At 40.6% G+C, this 16,156-nt stretch overlaps 1 protein-coding gene across 1 annotated transcript; it reads left to right on the top strand.

Annotated features, from left to right (window-relative positions):
* The first annotated feature begins 314 nt into the window (after window positions 1-314).
* Window positions 315-13,006, top strand: CDO1 (cysteine dioxygenase type 1). Its single transcript, XM_045837879.1, has 5 exons — window positions 315-848; window positions 4,013-4,090; window positions 5,639-5,793; window positions 11,258-11,427; window positions 12,281-13,006. Exons 1-5 carry the CDS (start codon window positions 679-681, stop codon window positions 12,308-12,310), a joined length of 603 nt encoding a protein of 200 aa, XP_045693835.1. The 5' UTR covers window positions 315-678; the 3' UTR covers window positions 12,311-13,006.
* The last annotated feature ends 3,150 nt before the right edge of the window (window positions 13,007-16,156 follow it).

Genomic DNA, 16,156 nt, shown 5'->3' with positions numbered 1-16,156 from the left:
CTCAAGGTCTATGCAATTTCCCAGTTCTCTGAAAGGAAGGATCCCCTTCCTCAACATTCACCCCCAGCAGTCTTCTCCAGAACTCTGGTGCTTTGCATCCTTGGTTGGGAACCCCTGAGGCCAAAAGAAGCCTCAGGGCGAGGTGGCAGGAGAAGGTAAGGAAGGGTGCAGGGAGAGGGGTGGGTGGGGATGGGCGGCCAAAGTGCGCCCAGGCCCAGTTAAGGTGGGGGAGAAATTACGTGCTGCCCAGTGCGAGTGCGGGGATTTGGGAGGGAGGGGCTTCCGGTAAGGCTAAAACGCTTGGAGGACCTTACCCACACGCTCCTTAGCTTCCACCACCGTCCTCAAGTTGCGCCTCTCCCCACCCTCCGAGGGCCTTTGGTACATTCCCGCTGCTCCGAGAGCTTAAAAAGGGCCCAGGAGGCTAAATTCAGCAGATTTGGTCCTGATTTGTGTTTAAGAGCTTTGCGATCCCGCATTCTCTGCGCCGCCCTGGTTGGGAGGGTGTCTTGGTATCTTGGCCAGGGATTTTAAAGCTGTGGCTCTCAAACGTTGGGGGTTTTGTGTGTGTAGCTGTGTGGCTGGCAGCTAGGGTCCATCGTCCCCATTTCCTAGGCTTTCTCGGCTCCTTCGCCGAAGCCCAGCAGTGAGAAAGGCGTGCTGCCACTTCTGCAAAGGATGGAGCAAACCGAGGTGCTAAAGCCACGGACACTAGCCGATCTGATCCGCATCCTGCACCAGCTCTTCGCCAGGGAAGAGGTCAATGTGGAGGAGGTGCAGGCAGTCATGGAAGCCTACGAGAGCGACCCCGCCGAGTGGTCAGTGTATGCCAAGTACGACCAGTACAGGTGAGTGCGCTCTAGCCTGGCCAGCTGAGGATCTCGAGCACGGGCCTCAAAACCCTGCAGCGCCAACTCTCGGAGGCCGCAGAGGAGCGGGCTCGGGGAGGGAGGTGGGAATCTTGCTGGGGGAGAGCGCTGACCGCATTGCGCCCACGCTTCCAGCGCCCGAGGTCCTTCGCCGCACCGCAGTGCTGCTCCTCCTCCGGGGGCGCCTGGGCTCAGTCTCCGAGCTTGGGGTGGAAGGTAGATCCCGCGGGGATCGCCCACTGGAGGGGAGGCCACCGGGCCTCTACAGTTTTCTGTTCTCGCGTGCCAATATCTCAGCTTCAAAACTACCACTCCTCCCTCTGCCCCTGCCCTGGGGAGCAGTGCACTGGGGAACAGACTGCCTGGGCTAATGGAGGGTGGTGTTCCCACGAGAGGAGTATACCAGCCATTCAGAGAAAAGGGTAACGGTGGAGAACACACTTCCCCGATACTAGTTCTCCATCACTTCAACCTTGGTCGCCTACAACCAGGCACCTGCCGACAGGCATTCTTTCGCGTCTTGGGGTTGTCAGCTGCTCCTTTTCCATTTGTGGTGCCTTTTCTCCCAAACCAGTTTAACTTCCTGGACTGCAGTTTTATTTAAATCCACCATCGGGTTCGCGAAATAAATGACAGTCTCTCTTTCGCCCCCAAGCAGTATGCTTTCTCTTGTCCATAGTTCTGGGGATCTGGAATGTAAAATGAAGACCACTGCTCTCCAGCTGTGCTGGAGTGAGATGCCCCCCGGAGGCTTGGTCCTTTACAGCACTGACTCGGTTTTTAAGTAAAAATGAATCTCTACCTATCCTCTGGGGCCAGAAGTAAAATTTAATCACCCCAAGGAGTGAGAAGTTGTTTTCCGAAGGGTAGGTAGAGCTTCAGTCATTATAGTTAGTTGGGTCAAGGAGGATAGTTGAAATAGAAGAATAAGGAAAGATTATGCTTTCTTTGGTAGCAATTTCTGTTAGTCGTTTCACTAACCCATTATTATATGAAATGTTAAAGGGATTTATTCAAGAAAAAAGAAGATCAAAGCTATGAACAATAACATGGCAATAAACACGTATCTATCAACAATTGAATCTAAAAAACAAACTAAGCAAACAAGGAGAACAGAGACAGAATCATGGATACTGAGTGTGGAGAGCGTCTTGATCATTGCCAGATTGGGAGGGGGCGGGGGTTGGTGCATTTGGTAAATTTTTGTTGGCAAGCAGTGTCTCAACTGTATTTTAGGATTTGAAATAAGTGAAGCCTACATAGGATCCCATTTTCCACTTGCAAGTGGCTATAAGAAGTTCCTCTGGTTCCTGTCAACTCAGTTTATGTTGCTGCTGGTCCTTCTGTGGCTGCCAGTGAGGTTACCAGAGTCTAGTTTTTAATTCTGCCATTAGTGCAAAGTAATTGAGGGCTTGTTATGGGCCAGGTGCTCTTCCAGTCACTTCACACTTGTATTAATTCATTTAACTCCACAACCCTGTGAGATTGGTTCCATTCTTATCCCTATTTGACAGGTGAGAAATGGTAGACAATAAAAAGTTTGGATTACTGTACAAGATCATACTTCCATCAAGCAGTGCCAGAAATCAAATTAGCATTATTGTTCCAGAGCCCACACTCTAAACCACTATTAAACTTCTTGCAGATATTTGGAGCATAATAGTGGTTTTCTTTTTCCGCCTAGAGATATTATTTGTCAAGTGAAATTAACCAAGTAGGCTGTAAAGGCTCTTAATCTTTAGAACAGGACATTTTCCTGGACCTTAAATTTGTCTTGATTGACAAGCTCTAAACCCTTTGAAATGCAACCACTTGGATAGATCTATTACACAGGTATCTGAGATACAGCTCGTTAAGATAATGGGTGCAGTCCTGGGTGGGCATTTGGGGGAGGAGAAAGGGAGGGAGAAGGGAGAGCAGAAATCAATTTGATAGTATTTTTTGCAAGTAATAAGTGTCCAAGCACTGTGAGGGATTCTGATCTTTGACCTTGGGGAGGCAGTGCAGAAGAACCAAGACAGAATGTGTTCCAGTGTGAATCTGACAGTGAATTCTCCAGAAGAAGCCCCAAAGAAGCAATAAAGGGTGACCCTACAGCTGGTGGAAGGAGTAGTACAGTAACCGAATTTACTGTGAATCAAAGGCCATGTGTACAGCCCCTTGCTAGGTCATAAAGGGCTACAGAGTGAGAATGAATGACATCTAAAGAGCATCTGCTAATCACCTCCCTCGGTGATCCTGCTGTGCCACATCTGGCCTTCAGCTAGGGGGAGGAGGGGACACGTAGGACCTTAGTGAACAGATGACCATACGAACAAACACTACCCCGGAAATGGGGTAAAGATTGCTTTCCTTAAAAGTAACAGTTTAAATGAATGTCATAATTTTCCAACTTTGCTAATTATATAACATCATTAGTACCCCTTGAACCAATAGAAACTTTAAAGTTGATTTTTTTTTTCCTGATGGTGTGGTGGTGGTTGTTTGGTTCAGGATTGTTTTAATTTTAATTTTTTATTTTTTGGCTTATTACTGTTTTCTCATCATTGTAAAAGGTTTAGAGTATTAGTTACATTCCTAATGTAGTCTCTTATGCTCAGACTTAAGTCAACCCCCACTATATTTGTGGAGGACTTTTCTTTAGGAGCACTTTTGAATATGGTTTTGGTTTGGACTATAGTAAAACTAAGGAGAATTCTAGAAGAGCTATTTAATAAGACCTCGTTTTTCAAGTTCAGGTGTAACTACCTGAGGGAAAAGACAAAAAAAAAAAAAAAACAACAGCAACATTCTTGCCTAGAGCACTAAGGCACTTTACAAATACCTTCGGGAGAAACTTTTATTCTTTTTTCAGTTTGGGGCAGTCACATGGAGAATAAAGGAATTTGCTTTTATTCCAGTTTACTTTTCCCTGCCATTAATGAAAACAGTAACTGTAAATGTGATTCAAAATATAAAAATGTCCAAAATGCACTGGGAAAAATATTTTTCATTTGTGCTGGATTTCTAATTAGAAAACTACATTCAGAATTGCTTAGAGGTAGAAACAGTAAGATCTGTAAAGGAATGATATTCTGTGATACACTTACTTTTCCCAGTGCTTGTTTTAACCAAGTTCAATCTTCTGAATATATTCTTTTTAGGTACACCCGAAACCTTGTGGATGAAGGAAACGGAAAATTTAATCTAATGATTCTATGTTGGGGTGAAGGACATGGCAGGTAATATAACTATTCATTCATGGATGTTTATTAGAGTGTGTATTCCAGCATATGAAATGTACAGTGCCAGGCTGGCCACAAGTCTTGAGAGCACTGACAAATCTCATTTTATAATTATTTTTCCCCTAATCCCAACAAAAAAAATCTCATGGGAATTAGTATGAGGGGTTTAGGCATACACCATACATATCAAAACCAGTCCCCAAAATGAGTAATAAAAAAGGTGGTAACCAGTTTAACTTATTTTCTCTCCAAATTTTCATGGGATTGTGCTAAAACTTGACCTTTGTCATACTTTGAAGTATATAAACAATTATGGGAGCAAAGACTCTAACGTCCAGATTCAGAGCTAGAAAAGCAATTCACAAATTCAGAACATTTCTTTCTACTTCAAATTTATTGTTTATTTTTTAATATAGAGGATAAGGCAACTTAATCTAATACCAATTCTTTGAAACTCGGGTCCTTATTTTTCCTTAGTTTACACATTTGCCAACATTATTATTAATTGAGTGTTATCTTTCAAACAGGTCCTTCTCAGTCTTTTGAGAGTGGTGAAAACAATAATCCAGACCCATTTTTGAGGGGAGAAAGGAAACAAATTTACAAGACTTTGGAAAATTAGGTCTCTATTATAGAGTACATTTATGTACTAATGGAGTGGAATAGTTTTCACTCAGTCTCTCAGTTTTTTTTTCAAAGCAGATTACATATCAAGAATGGGACTAGGCTCTATGGATTTAGGAAACAAGTTCTTCCTATGGTGCATGTGAGGGCTAATGGAATTCAACACATGACATAAATGCCAAAAATGTATATAGATTCATATATTTTAATCAATCCTACACCTAACTCTACTAAATAAACTTAAATACTATTTACTTTAAAATTATATAAATAAATTCTTTCCGGAAATCAAATTTGTTTTCTTTTTCCCATGAATATTGGGATGTAATCACAGGCAGGATACTCTAAATCTATCAAATGTTAACATTGTATACATTTACAGTATAATTTCAGGGCTGTGGTAGTAGATACGCATACCTTGCGTCCCCAAAGGAAAGAAAAATGAGAAAAAGCCTGAGAAAAATCATTAAATAATGATTAAGTAATGTTCTCAGTGTGATGCAATGATAATAGGTGATTACTTTTGTCCTTTCTAAAATTTCTCCAGTGTAGTTTAATAATAAAGTTTTAGTTGAGTTTAACTAAGTTGTTAAAAGCTGTATCTTGGAGAAGGTAAAAGGTTTCTGGTTTTGTGTTTCTTTTATGAAAGACAACAAGGTCTTTAAAAAAATTGACTGTTCTATAGTAGGGGATATGCATGAAAACTAGACTGCTTATATGCATTGATATAGAAGACATTCTATTTATCTTAAACAATGTTGAATCATAGATTAATGATGTTTAAAAGTCCAGTTGAAATGGATGTTATCCTGGGAAATGTCCTATTGACAGTGTGCAGCTGTAAGTTATGGGCCGACTGTCACTGCACATCTGGGTACTGGACTATCTACTGAGTTCATTTGTCGTTTTGTGTATGTATAGCAGTATCCATGACCACACCAACTCCCACTGCTTTCTGAAGATGCTGCAGGGAAATCTAAAGGAGACATTATTTGCCTGGCCTGACAAAAAGTCCAATGAGATGATCAAGAAGTCAGAAAGAACCTTGAGGGAAAACCAGTGTGCCTACATCAACGGTAACATCCAGTATCTTTTTCTAAGGGCAAGTGGGAAAAACCTTTAACTCCCATCTGAAACATTGGTTACTTACACATGTGCAGTAGAAGTTGGATCATGGAGTCGCAATTTCAAATACTTGGGAAAAGGCCAGAAAGCAGTGGTTTTTGTTTTTTAAAGGTTTGTATTTGGATTAGAATCACTTATTAGAAACACATGCGTATAGATTAATGACAACTGAAAAGTCATTTATTTACCTGCCAAGTCTTAGGACAATTAGAATCAAATATGAATTTACATATATAGAGTCTTTTAATAATGGAGTGAGGCCAAGGTTGAAGTATTAGTCTTTGTATTAGAAAATGTAAAGAGCCCTGGCTGGTGGGGCTCAGTGGATTAAATACCAGCCTGCAAACCAAAGGGTCGCTAGTTAGATTCCCAACTGGGGCACATGCCTAGGTTGCAGGTCAGGTCCTTGGTTGTGGGCACACCAGAGGCAGCCACACATTGATATTTCTCTCCCTCTCTTTCTCCCTCCCCTTCCCTCTCTCTAAAATAAATAAATAAAATCTTTTTAAAAAATAAGAAAATGTGAAGAAATGGCCTTGGCCAGGTAGCTCAGGTAGCTCAGTTGGTTAGAGCATGGCCTGATACACCAAGGTTGGGGATTCCATCCCTGGTCAGGACACATACAGGACTCAAGTAATGAAAGCATGAATAGGTAGAACAACAAATCGGTGTCTCTCTCTCACACACATACACTCTCTCTCTCACTGACTCTGTCAAATCAATACATTTAAAAAATTTTTAAAGAAAGAAAATGTAAAGGAATATTCTGGAAGTAGTTAGGAGTGCTAGCTACTCCCTGTTTTTCTAATATTTGTATAACATGCTTAAAAGAGTATTCTCAAGGGAAACTTTACAGAGCACATCATTTAGCAGTGATTATGGATCTCTCACCAAGAATGCATTCTTTCCCCTAAATGTGGTATGGGAAAGCCAAATGCTTTTTAGGAGAGGTAGTGATTAACATCTGTATTCTCAACGGGGATAGTAACTTTCCAAAGAGCTTGTCAAACTTATATGAGATAATTTATTCCCTTTAACAGATGAGGTTACAACACTTAGGAAAATTAAATAACTTGTCCAAGTCATTCACCTTTGAAGTGGCAGCCAGGATTTGAATCTCAGCAATTTGATATGGCAGTCAAAGACTGTATTCTTACTGGATGTGTTCCACTTACATACAGTAAAGTATTACAGAGATTTTTCTGGCCAAGCAAGCTCTTATTTAAAGACAAATATTGGCCTTGATACTTGGCTTAAATTTGTTCATTCGTTTCAGAATGCACTGAGAAAGGTAAGACTACACAGTAGGCCCCTGTTATCTACAGGGGATATGTTCCAAGACTCCCAGGGGATCCCTGAAACTATGATTTGTACTGAATCCTATTACACTATGTTTTTTTCCTGTACATGCAGATGATCAAGTTTAATTTATAAAGAACAGTTAGAGTAAAAGTAATGATTAATGATAAAATAGAACAATTATAACAATATACTGTAATAAAAGTTATGGAAATGCAGTCTCAAAATATCTGATAACTGACCTGATACCTGAGATGGTCACTAAGTGTCTATAGGGCAGGAAGCCTATACGGCAGGTTGGACAAAGGGATGGCTCACCATTGGTGGGATGGAACAGGAGATTTTAGCAAGCCGCTCAGAACAGCACACACTTTACAACTTCTGAATTGTTTATTTTTGGAATTTTCCACTTAATATACTAAGACCGTGGTTGACCTCAGGTAAGTGAAACTGCAGAAAGTGAAACTGCAGATAAAGGGGAACTATTCATGGGAAGTTTTTTCTTCCCATTCACATAACACATGCTGTTAGTTTCTTATGTAGCAGGAAACTCTTATTTGAGGGTTGCTATGTATATGAGGCACACCAGCTGTTCAAGATCAAGTTTGTTGCCCTTATAATGCACAATAAAGCAAAATATCTTCCAGAATAATTACTTTCAGCTAGTTACGGAGTCTTTGTGAAACTATATTAGATCTGGAAGAATTAGTAGAGTCTACAATGCAGGGTATAGGAGCCAAGCAGAGGAGGTACATGGGTGCTGGCTGCAGGCTGGGAAGGAGGCTGTGGAAACGTATGTGCAAGCGAGGAGGCACCAACCGCCACCCAGCTCCCTTGAAATCAGCCTGATGCCTCTTTCCATAGAAGTGGGAAATTCTGATTTTTATGGGAAATTTTAACAATTTCCCATACTAGGTGGGATAAGCTAAATATTTCTCTATATAATTTTTCATATGGTCAAAAATCACAAATTCACAACCTTCGATTTTTACAGATGCAGGAATAGGAGTGCAGATAGATACTAATCAGTGGGAATGCTGTTTCAAGTCCAAGGAAGAGCACAAGTGAAAGCACAGTCATTGCTAACACAACAACTAGTCAGGGATGGCTGACCTGGAGGGGAAAAGGAAACATGGACTTGGACAGGGAGTGGGAGAGGAAAGTGAGATCAGGTTCTGGGCCTCCAAGACCAGCTTCAAGTAAGTGCTTCGGTCAGCAGACTTTTATTTGGGAATATCTTGATCAGTTTGGTAGCAGCATGCCACACAGGGTGGAGGAAAGGGAGAGTTGGGACAAGGAGACCAAGGTACCTATTGTGACAGGCGAAAAGTAGACATGGCCAGGCTCAAACTGGCGTCCATGAGTATCACCAAGTTCAGAATTACTGTGACAGAAGGTCCACCATGGGGATAGAAGAAAGGAGGCAAAGACCAAAAATAATAATAATGTTGGAATCATTAATTTGGGGGACTAAACATGAGCCTAGGAGCTTCTCAAAAGGGTAGGTAACTAGTTTTTGCGAGGCCTTTACTTACAGAATTGTCCAGCATGCCTTTGGTGCTGTACATACTTGCAATTGGAGAAACACACAATTAATTTGTATAAGGACAGTCAGTTCTTAAGAATGTTGAACTTTAATGTAGAATTGTGCTGAAGCCAGTATATTATTAAAGCAGTAAGCTATAGAATTAAAGAGTTTACAGACCTAAGAGTTAGGCCCAATATAAGTGAAAAGAACTGAGGATTCCAGAAGTTTTGAATTACTTAAATATAGTGTAGCTGGGACTAAGTCCTCTGCTTCCAGGCTTTGCTCTTTGTCATGCATGCTCATGGAGTCAGATCATAAACCACGAGGCCAAATTAGGTGCTGCCTACATTAACTACACAATTTACACTGAATTCTTTTCCTTGATTAAACCTCATACTTTCTCCTAACTATAAATTTCTTCTCAGCATGTCTTGATAAAATCATGTATTTTGTCATTATTTCTTTATTTTAATCTTTGAGACATTCCCTCCAGGGCCTTTTGATCAGCTCCTGTGTGGATAGGTTGATCTCTGGGCCAGGGTTCAGCTGTCATCCTCACATCATCCAGGCTTTCCCTTTGTTATCTTCTTTTGCTAATAAATCCCCCTGTTTCCTGGTCTCCCGTCTGCTTCATTCTAGTTCCAGAACTTTGTTTTAGTGGAACATATCCTCCAAGGCCATATGAGGAAGGAGGGTTCATGGAAAGAAATTTTTTGAGACCTCATCTATCTAAAAATGTCTATGTTTAACCCCTTGTAACGTGTTTGATGATGTAGCTGAATATGAAATCATGACCTGAAAATCATATTTTCTCAGAATTATAAAGATAATGACTTGACTTTATGTTTTCAGTCTTCTTGTTGAAAGCCTGGTATTATTCTGATTCATTCTTGAATCTTTCTGTGAAATCTATTTTTTCTTTCTAGAAATTTTTGAGCTCTTTTTTGCTGTATTTTCTCTGTCTCCAGTATTACAGTGATGTACTGTGTTTCATGCCTCTCCTTCACCGTGCTGGGTACTCAGTTCGTTCTTCCAGTCTGGAAACTGAATGTCCTTCCATTCAAGGAAATATCGTCAAGTTATTTCTTTGACTTTTTTCTTTGCTATGTTCCTGTTGCTCAGATATTAAACCTCCTCTGATTTATTTTATCTTTCCTATTTTGTATCTTTATTCTTTGAGTCTCCCACAGCTTCCTCAGTTCTTCTTCCAGCCTTTCTATTCAGATTTTTACTTTGAAAAGCTCTTTTATTCTCTGGTCCTTTTATAGTCTCTTATCTCTCCATTAATGAGAGATATTAATGAGGATATTAATGATAAGTTTGTTTTTAAAGTCTTCTCCTGAATTGTGTGTTTCTAGTTGTTGGGTTTTTTGGGGTTTTTTTGTTTGTTTGTTTTTTTCAGATTGCTTTGGCCTCTGTGTTTCATACTTGAGGACTTGCTCAAATGTCTGGTGACCTTGGCTGTGTGCTAATATTTAAAAATCCAGCACAGAAAACTTCAGTTGGTAGCTCTGAACACTGGACTTTAGTCTAGGATAATCTGGCAGATTTTTTTTTATGGAGAACAACTAATGGCAATATCCTTAGGGCTTTGTTCTTGAACCAATCAAGTTCCCTGAGAAACTGCTTCTTATCTCCTGCCTAGAGAAAAAATTCCTGTCTGGCAGCATTCTGACAGCTAGGTGGTGAAGACTGTGGGGCTCTTCCCATTCAATATGTAAATTTTCACTTCAGTCACCTATCTTTCACCTGTCCTGAGTTCATCTATTCTTTCTAGAGAATAGATCTCAGACTTCTACCAGGAGTAAGGTGTGGGAGAAGTAGTGAAAGGGATATAAGACTCTACTGAAACAGGCTTTAACCAGTTCTTGTATTTTTAGCCCTATCTCCATCCCCTTTTCCAGAAATACCCATACTGCCAATTTCTGAGGTGTTTGGGAGGTTCACAACATAAATCAGTAGAAGAGTATTTAGCTTTCCTGTCTTCTGCGAAGCTCTTTGTCTATAGTTAACTCTGAACAACCTGGGTTTGAACTGGACAGGTCCACATATATACACAGATTTTTTTCAACAAATACTTGTAATGTTTTCTATCTGAGGCTGGTAGTCTGCAGATGCAGGGTGCTGACTATATGCATTGATGTATCCTATTTTATATAGGGGACTCGTATCTTTGGATTTGTGTATCCATGGGGGGTCCTGGAACCAATTCCCCATGGATACTGAGGGACAACTTCAGTTTTGGAGGAATCAAAAGTTACATGTAGATTTTTGATTGTAGGGTGTGGGAGTTGGCTCCTCCAATGTCCATGTCATTCAGGAGTCAAGTATGTTCAAGCTTTTAATTTATTAATGTTAATAAAAGCTCTCTTTTCCAGTTTCTTTGTGTGTTGATGCCTTTTTTTATTCTTTTACTGAAGTTTTAGGGGGTTTTCAGGAAAGAACAGAACACATATGGCTTACTATCTTTAATGAGAAGTTCAATTCTAATTTTTGTCAATTGGTTTATGATCTCAGTTGATTGACAAAATTTTTACCTACACCTATCATCTAAAATCCTTCATCTGTCCTTCTTGGGTGTTGTTTAGATTCCATTGGCTTACATCGAGTAGAAAACATCAGCCATACGGAACCTGCCGTGAGCCTTCATTTGTACAGTCCACCCTTCGATTCCTGCCATGCCTTTGACCAAAGAACAGGACATAAGAACAAAGTCACCATGACATTCTACAGCAAATTTGGAACCAGGACTCCATTTGTAAGTATTTGTGGTTTGGCAGCATTGCACTGAATGCATCGCTTTTTTGTTCTAGATATTATTTGAATATTTTAAGTATTCTTGAAGTTTAAATAAACTTTAACTTAGGGGAGAGTCCCCTTATATCCTAATTCTTTTAACTTCAGAGACTATATTTTCAATTTATAAATAAATTTAAATTAGATGCAAAGAATTATTGAGAAAGTTCAAAATGTATGCTAATTTCTAAGATGTTTTCATTTATTAGAGAAATGAGAGTGAAACCTACTTGATATAACTTCTGGTATGACTTAATATTCATAGGTGTAATTTGCTGGGACAACACAGATAACTTAACTTGCAGAGTTAACCTTTGCCAAGTTTGAGACCTCCTCTGATGATACAAGGGAAGAAACTTGCCTGTTTTGATTGCCAGCTTGTTTCTTGTTTGAGTAGTGATGCTCTTCAGACCACAGATAAATGAGAGTGGACTATAACCACATGGTCCCCTTGAGGAACAAGTTTCCACCTAAAAATAATAAGGCAACCAATGGTAATACGGTATGGCAATCTTCTCCCTCTAGTGACATAAACTGGCCAGTAAGGAAACAGAAAGACAAAACAATTCTCACGAGTCTTACAAAAAGTATGGTCCTTGAGAGAAACTAGGGCAGAATTTTCTCAGGTGATTGCCCTGCTTTGCTTTCTGCATTTTGATCCCCCAAGAGCTACTCCTGTGACAGGAACAAAGCAGCAGGGCCCCATCACCACAGATAAGTGTTCGTACACTGATAAGAAAGCAGGACTGCTTTGAACAAGCTGAAGTGTCTGGCATGAAGATTCTTACACAGCTTTTTTTTTTTCTTTCTTGCAGGGAATTTCAGGATCCCTGGAGAACAACTAAGGAGCACCAAACCCTCTAAGGTCTGCTGAAGTGTTGCTTGGACAGGAGGGCCTCCCACCATTTGCCATTCAGTAATACACTTTACAAAACCAGTGCTTAAATCTCCTGTAAGGCAGATGCTAATTGTAAGTCATTAAGTAAGCAAACAGTGCTCTGAGCTACTACAGAAGAAAAATCCCACTAAAGAAAAAAGAAGGCTTGTGATTTTTAAAGGCCAAATAAAGTACTCCCCTGGTTTTATTCTCTAAATCTGTTGGAACCATGCAGGGAATGTCAGTGAAGGCTTTTATAGCTTTTGGAAACACATTGTCTCTGAACTGTAATTAGCAGCAAGAAACTACAGGTATGGAATGCCTATCTTGTGACTTGGATAACTAAATGTAGATGTCTTTAGTATACTTTGTATGTTCTTAATATTTGAAGAGAATTTTTTGAATCTGTGGATTTTATTTTTTCAATCATATTTTACAAATTCCTGTTCTATAAATAATAGGATGTTGTAGATAGAGAAACTTAAGGTACTTTGCCATTTGCTAATGAAATGAGGGACAAAGGATTTAGAAAAAGATGTGGACCCAAACCCATTACAAACCAAAAACACAGAATCATGCCTGGTATGTCCAGTGGTTGTAGTCAAAGACTTTGTACTGCTCTCAGATTCCCAAATAACTTTAATAAAACTGGATTTGAACACAATTTGAAGTTATCTTTCTCTTTAACTGTGTAAGAATTTCATAAAATTCATGGTTTCTTTGATTTGGTTAGACCACCAGAAACAGTGTGAAGTATGACGTGATGTAAGAGTGTGAGAGGACCAAAAAATGCATTTGAAAATAGCTTACCTTTTTTGGCTTTACGCGTGTTCACTAGTTGGCTGGAGACACTAACCTGAGGGGATAAATGTAGACAACCAAGTTTGCCTAAAAATTGTTTGCGGGTCTGTATGGGCATACCTCGTTTTATCATACTTCACTTTATTGCACTGTACAGGTCTTTTGTTTTTTACAAATTGAAGGCAAGTCCCTCCACCAGCAAAAAGATTACAACTCACTTTATAGCAGTAGTCTGCAACTGCACCTGCAGTATCTCCAGTGTATGTCTGTCTGAGCTTAAATGTGAATTGTTTTTCAACATTTGAAAAACTGGAGATTTTGTAGAAGATGAATTGGATTCCTGCTGCTTGAAAATTTGAAGTATCTAGCAACACTGGACCTGCATTACATTTTCATTGATATCAGTCTGCTAGGCTGGGGTCTGCCCCTTTGATGCGGCCATCCCTCCAATTGGTGACAGCCCCCAAGTTGCCTATTTCCCTTATGTATGTTACCAGCAAAGCCCACATATGCATTTGAGTTTGCTGCCCTTAGTTGAGGCAATTTTCTTAGAAATACCTGTCATAATCTCAGAATTTATTATCTCTAGAAATAATTAGAAAGTAAAGCCCCTTGAAGATAGTTCTACATACGTCATTGGTTATATTGATACCATCTCTTAGAATTATTTACATCTTTACATCTTTGCTTCCTCTCATCTTTGAGAAGGATGTTAACATTTATTGAGTGCTTACTACACACTAGGTATTGTTATAAATTGTTTAGATGTACTGGCAAACTTAATTTTGTTAATAAAATGACCCTTCCCTTATGAATTAGGTGCTGTATTGGTTTTCTAGTGCTGCTGTAACACATTATCACACACTTAGTGGCTTAAAGCAACACAAAGTGTATTTTCCTATATCTCCACAGGTCAGCAGTTGAACAGTTTTACACAGCTAAAATCGAGATCTCAACACAGCTACATTTTTTTCCCAAAATTTTATTTATTTTTAGAGAGAGGGAAACGGGGAAGAGAGGGAGAGAAACATTGACCAGTTGCCTCTTGTATAATGCCCCGACCAGGGACCGATCTTTCTCTAATCTCTGGGTAGGATATATTTTACTGGGTTTTTCTTCTAGAGATTGCCATGGCTTTTTATCCCCTTTCTCCACTTTCAAAGCCAGCAATCACAGACTTAAGTTCTTCTGTTTCTTAGTATTCTTAACTTCTTCTCTCCCCTTGTACCTTAAGGACTCAAGTGATTAGGTAACATCTCCATCTCTGGGTTGTACCTTTAATCCTATCTGTAAAGTCTCTTTTGCCATGTTAGGTAACATTCACAGGTTCTGGGAATTAGGATGTGGACCCCTGCGAGGTCATTCTGCCTACCACAGTTTGCCCTCTTCCTCCTCCCAGTGAGCTACACCTATCCCACATGCAAAGTAGGCTCACCTCATGCTAAGGTCCCCAAAGTCCCATCCCATCACAATGTCAACTGAAATTCTAAAAATCTTATACAAATCAGATCTCATCATTTAAATTCAGTGTGGGTGAGGCCTCGTTATAATCCGTCCTGGGACACAATTCTGCCTCGTATTCAGACCTGTTAAGCATGGCGAGTTAGAAACTTGCCAAGAGTTATCCAGCCAAAAAATAACAGAGTTAGGATCTCAATCCAAGCCACCTTCCTTTAAAATGCATTCTCTTTATACTCAAGCCTTTCAGAGTAAGAGAAACCTGGGCCACTTCCAACTTTTGTTTCCTATTTTTAAATAACAAAATTATGGTATATTTGTTTTATAGGTGTGGTATATTTAAATGTTTAGTACATTGCACTTTTAACACGCGCAAATGTGGTAATGTAACCAAACAAAAGAGGTTTGGCTACCTGCCACAAGAAGAGCCAGACTCGTGGGCAGGTGCTGATGCAAAAGGAAAGCGGTTTTATTCAGGTGCTGCACAACCGAGGAGAAAGGTGGGCTGCCATTTCAAAGACCCTCTGCCCTTCCTGCTCGAGCCTGAGGTCCTTACAAGGACCACGGTATGGGACCCGGGGTGGGGGGTGGTTTGTAATCTAATTATTTTTCTAGTTTTTGGCATGCTTGAGGTCCTATCTGTTCATGTTTCCAGCTTCTGGCACACTCAGTGTGAGACCCTCGCCCTGCTGCCATTTTGCCCAGTGGGGAAGACTCCCTGGCATTCCCACTGACTGTCTACAGTAAAAGTAATGCCCTCTGTATGACAAGTAATGGTCATATCTGAATTTGAGGATTCTTGTACATGTAGGGCTCAACATAAATGGCTGCTCTGGTGGTCCTGGCCATCCTGTCCACCCAGAGCTCTGTGATTGGCAGTGTTCTCCACTGCCCATGACGATGTTCCCAGAGAAGCAGACATGCTTCTGGAGGAGCTCAGTGCACACTGGGGTTGGTGAGGTGTACATACACACGGCAAGGCAGCGAAGCCATCAATGGCTCAACGAGATTAGGTCGGAGGGAGAAGGAACATTGAGGGTTGGAATCATGCTTCTTGCTCAAGGTGAATGGGATGCAAAAGAAGAGGATAAAGGCCTGAGTCTAGAAGAGGAGGAAAGAGCACTGTGTGTGAGGAGACAGTGAAGGGCTGGCAGTGAGCCCGCGAACCACCTCGGCACCCAGCACCTCCCATCTTACCTACAGCTCAAATTCCAGCACTTGCTCGTCCCTCCGCCTGGCTTGCCCTTCTCGAAGTTCTCTCCTTGGCCGGCTCTTCTTGCCCTTCAGATGTCGGCTCAAATGCCACCTCCTGAAAGAGATTCCCCAACTACCCTATCTGAACGTAAAATCTCCAGGCGTTCTCCATCCGATTTCACTGACACACTTATGGTGACCTGAAAACTGTCATTCCTTTTTCGCTTCTTTATCATCTACATCCTACCAAGAGGATGCAAGCCCCAAAGGGTAGAGACAGTGTTTCCTTTACTGCTGTATCCTGAGCACTTAGGCCATATCTGACTTGAAGGAGGTACTCAGTAAATATTTATGAAATGAG

Source organism: Phyllostomus hastatus, unplaced genomic scaffold, assembly GCF_019186645.2.
Source record: "Phyllostomus hastatus isolate PE091 unplaced genomic scaffold, TTU_PhHast_1.1 phas_contig_254, whole genome shotgun sequence".
Taxonomy (NCBI): Eukaryota; Metazoa; Chordata; class Mammalia; order Chiroptera; family Phyllostomidae; genus Phyllostomus; species Phyllostomus hastatus.
This window is presented reverse-complemented; position numbering and strand designations above follow the sequence as displayed.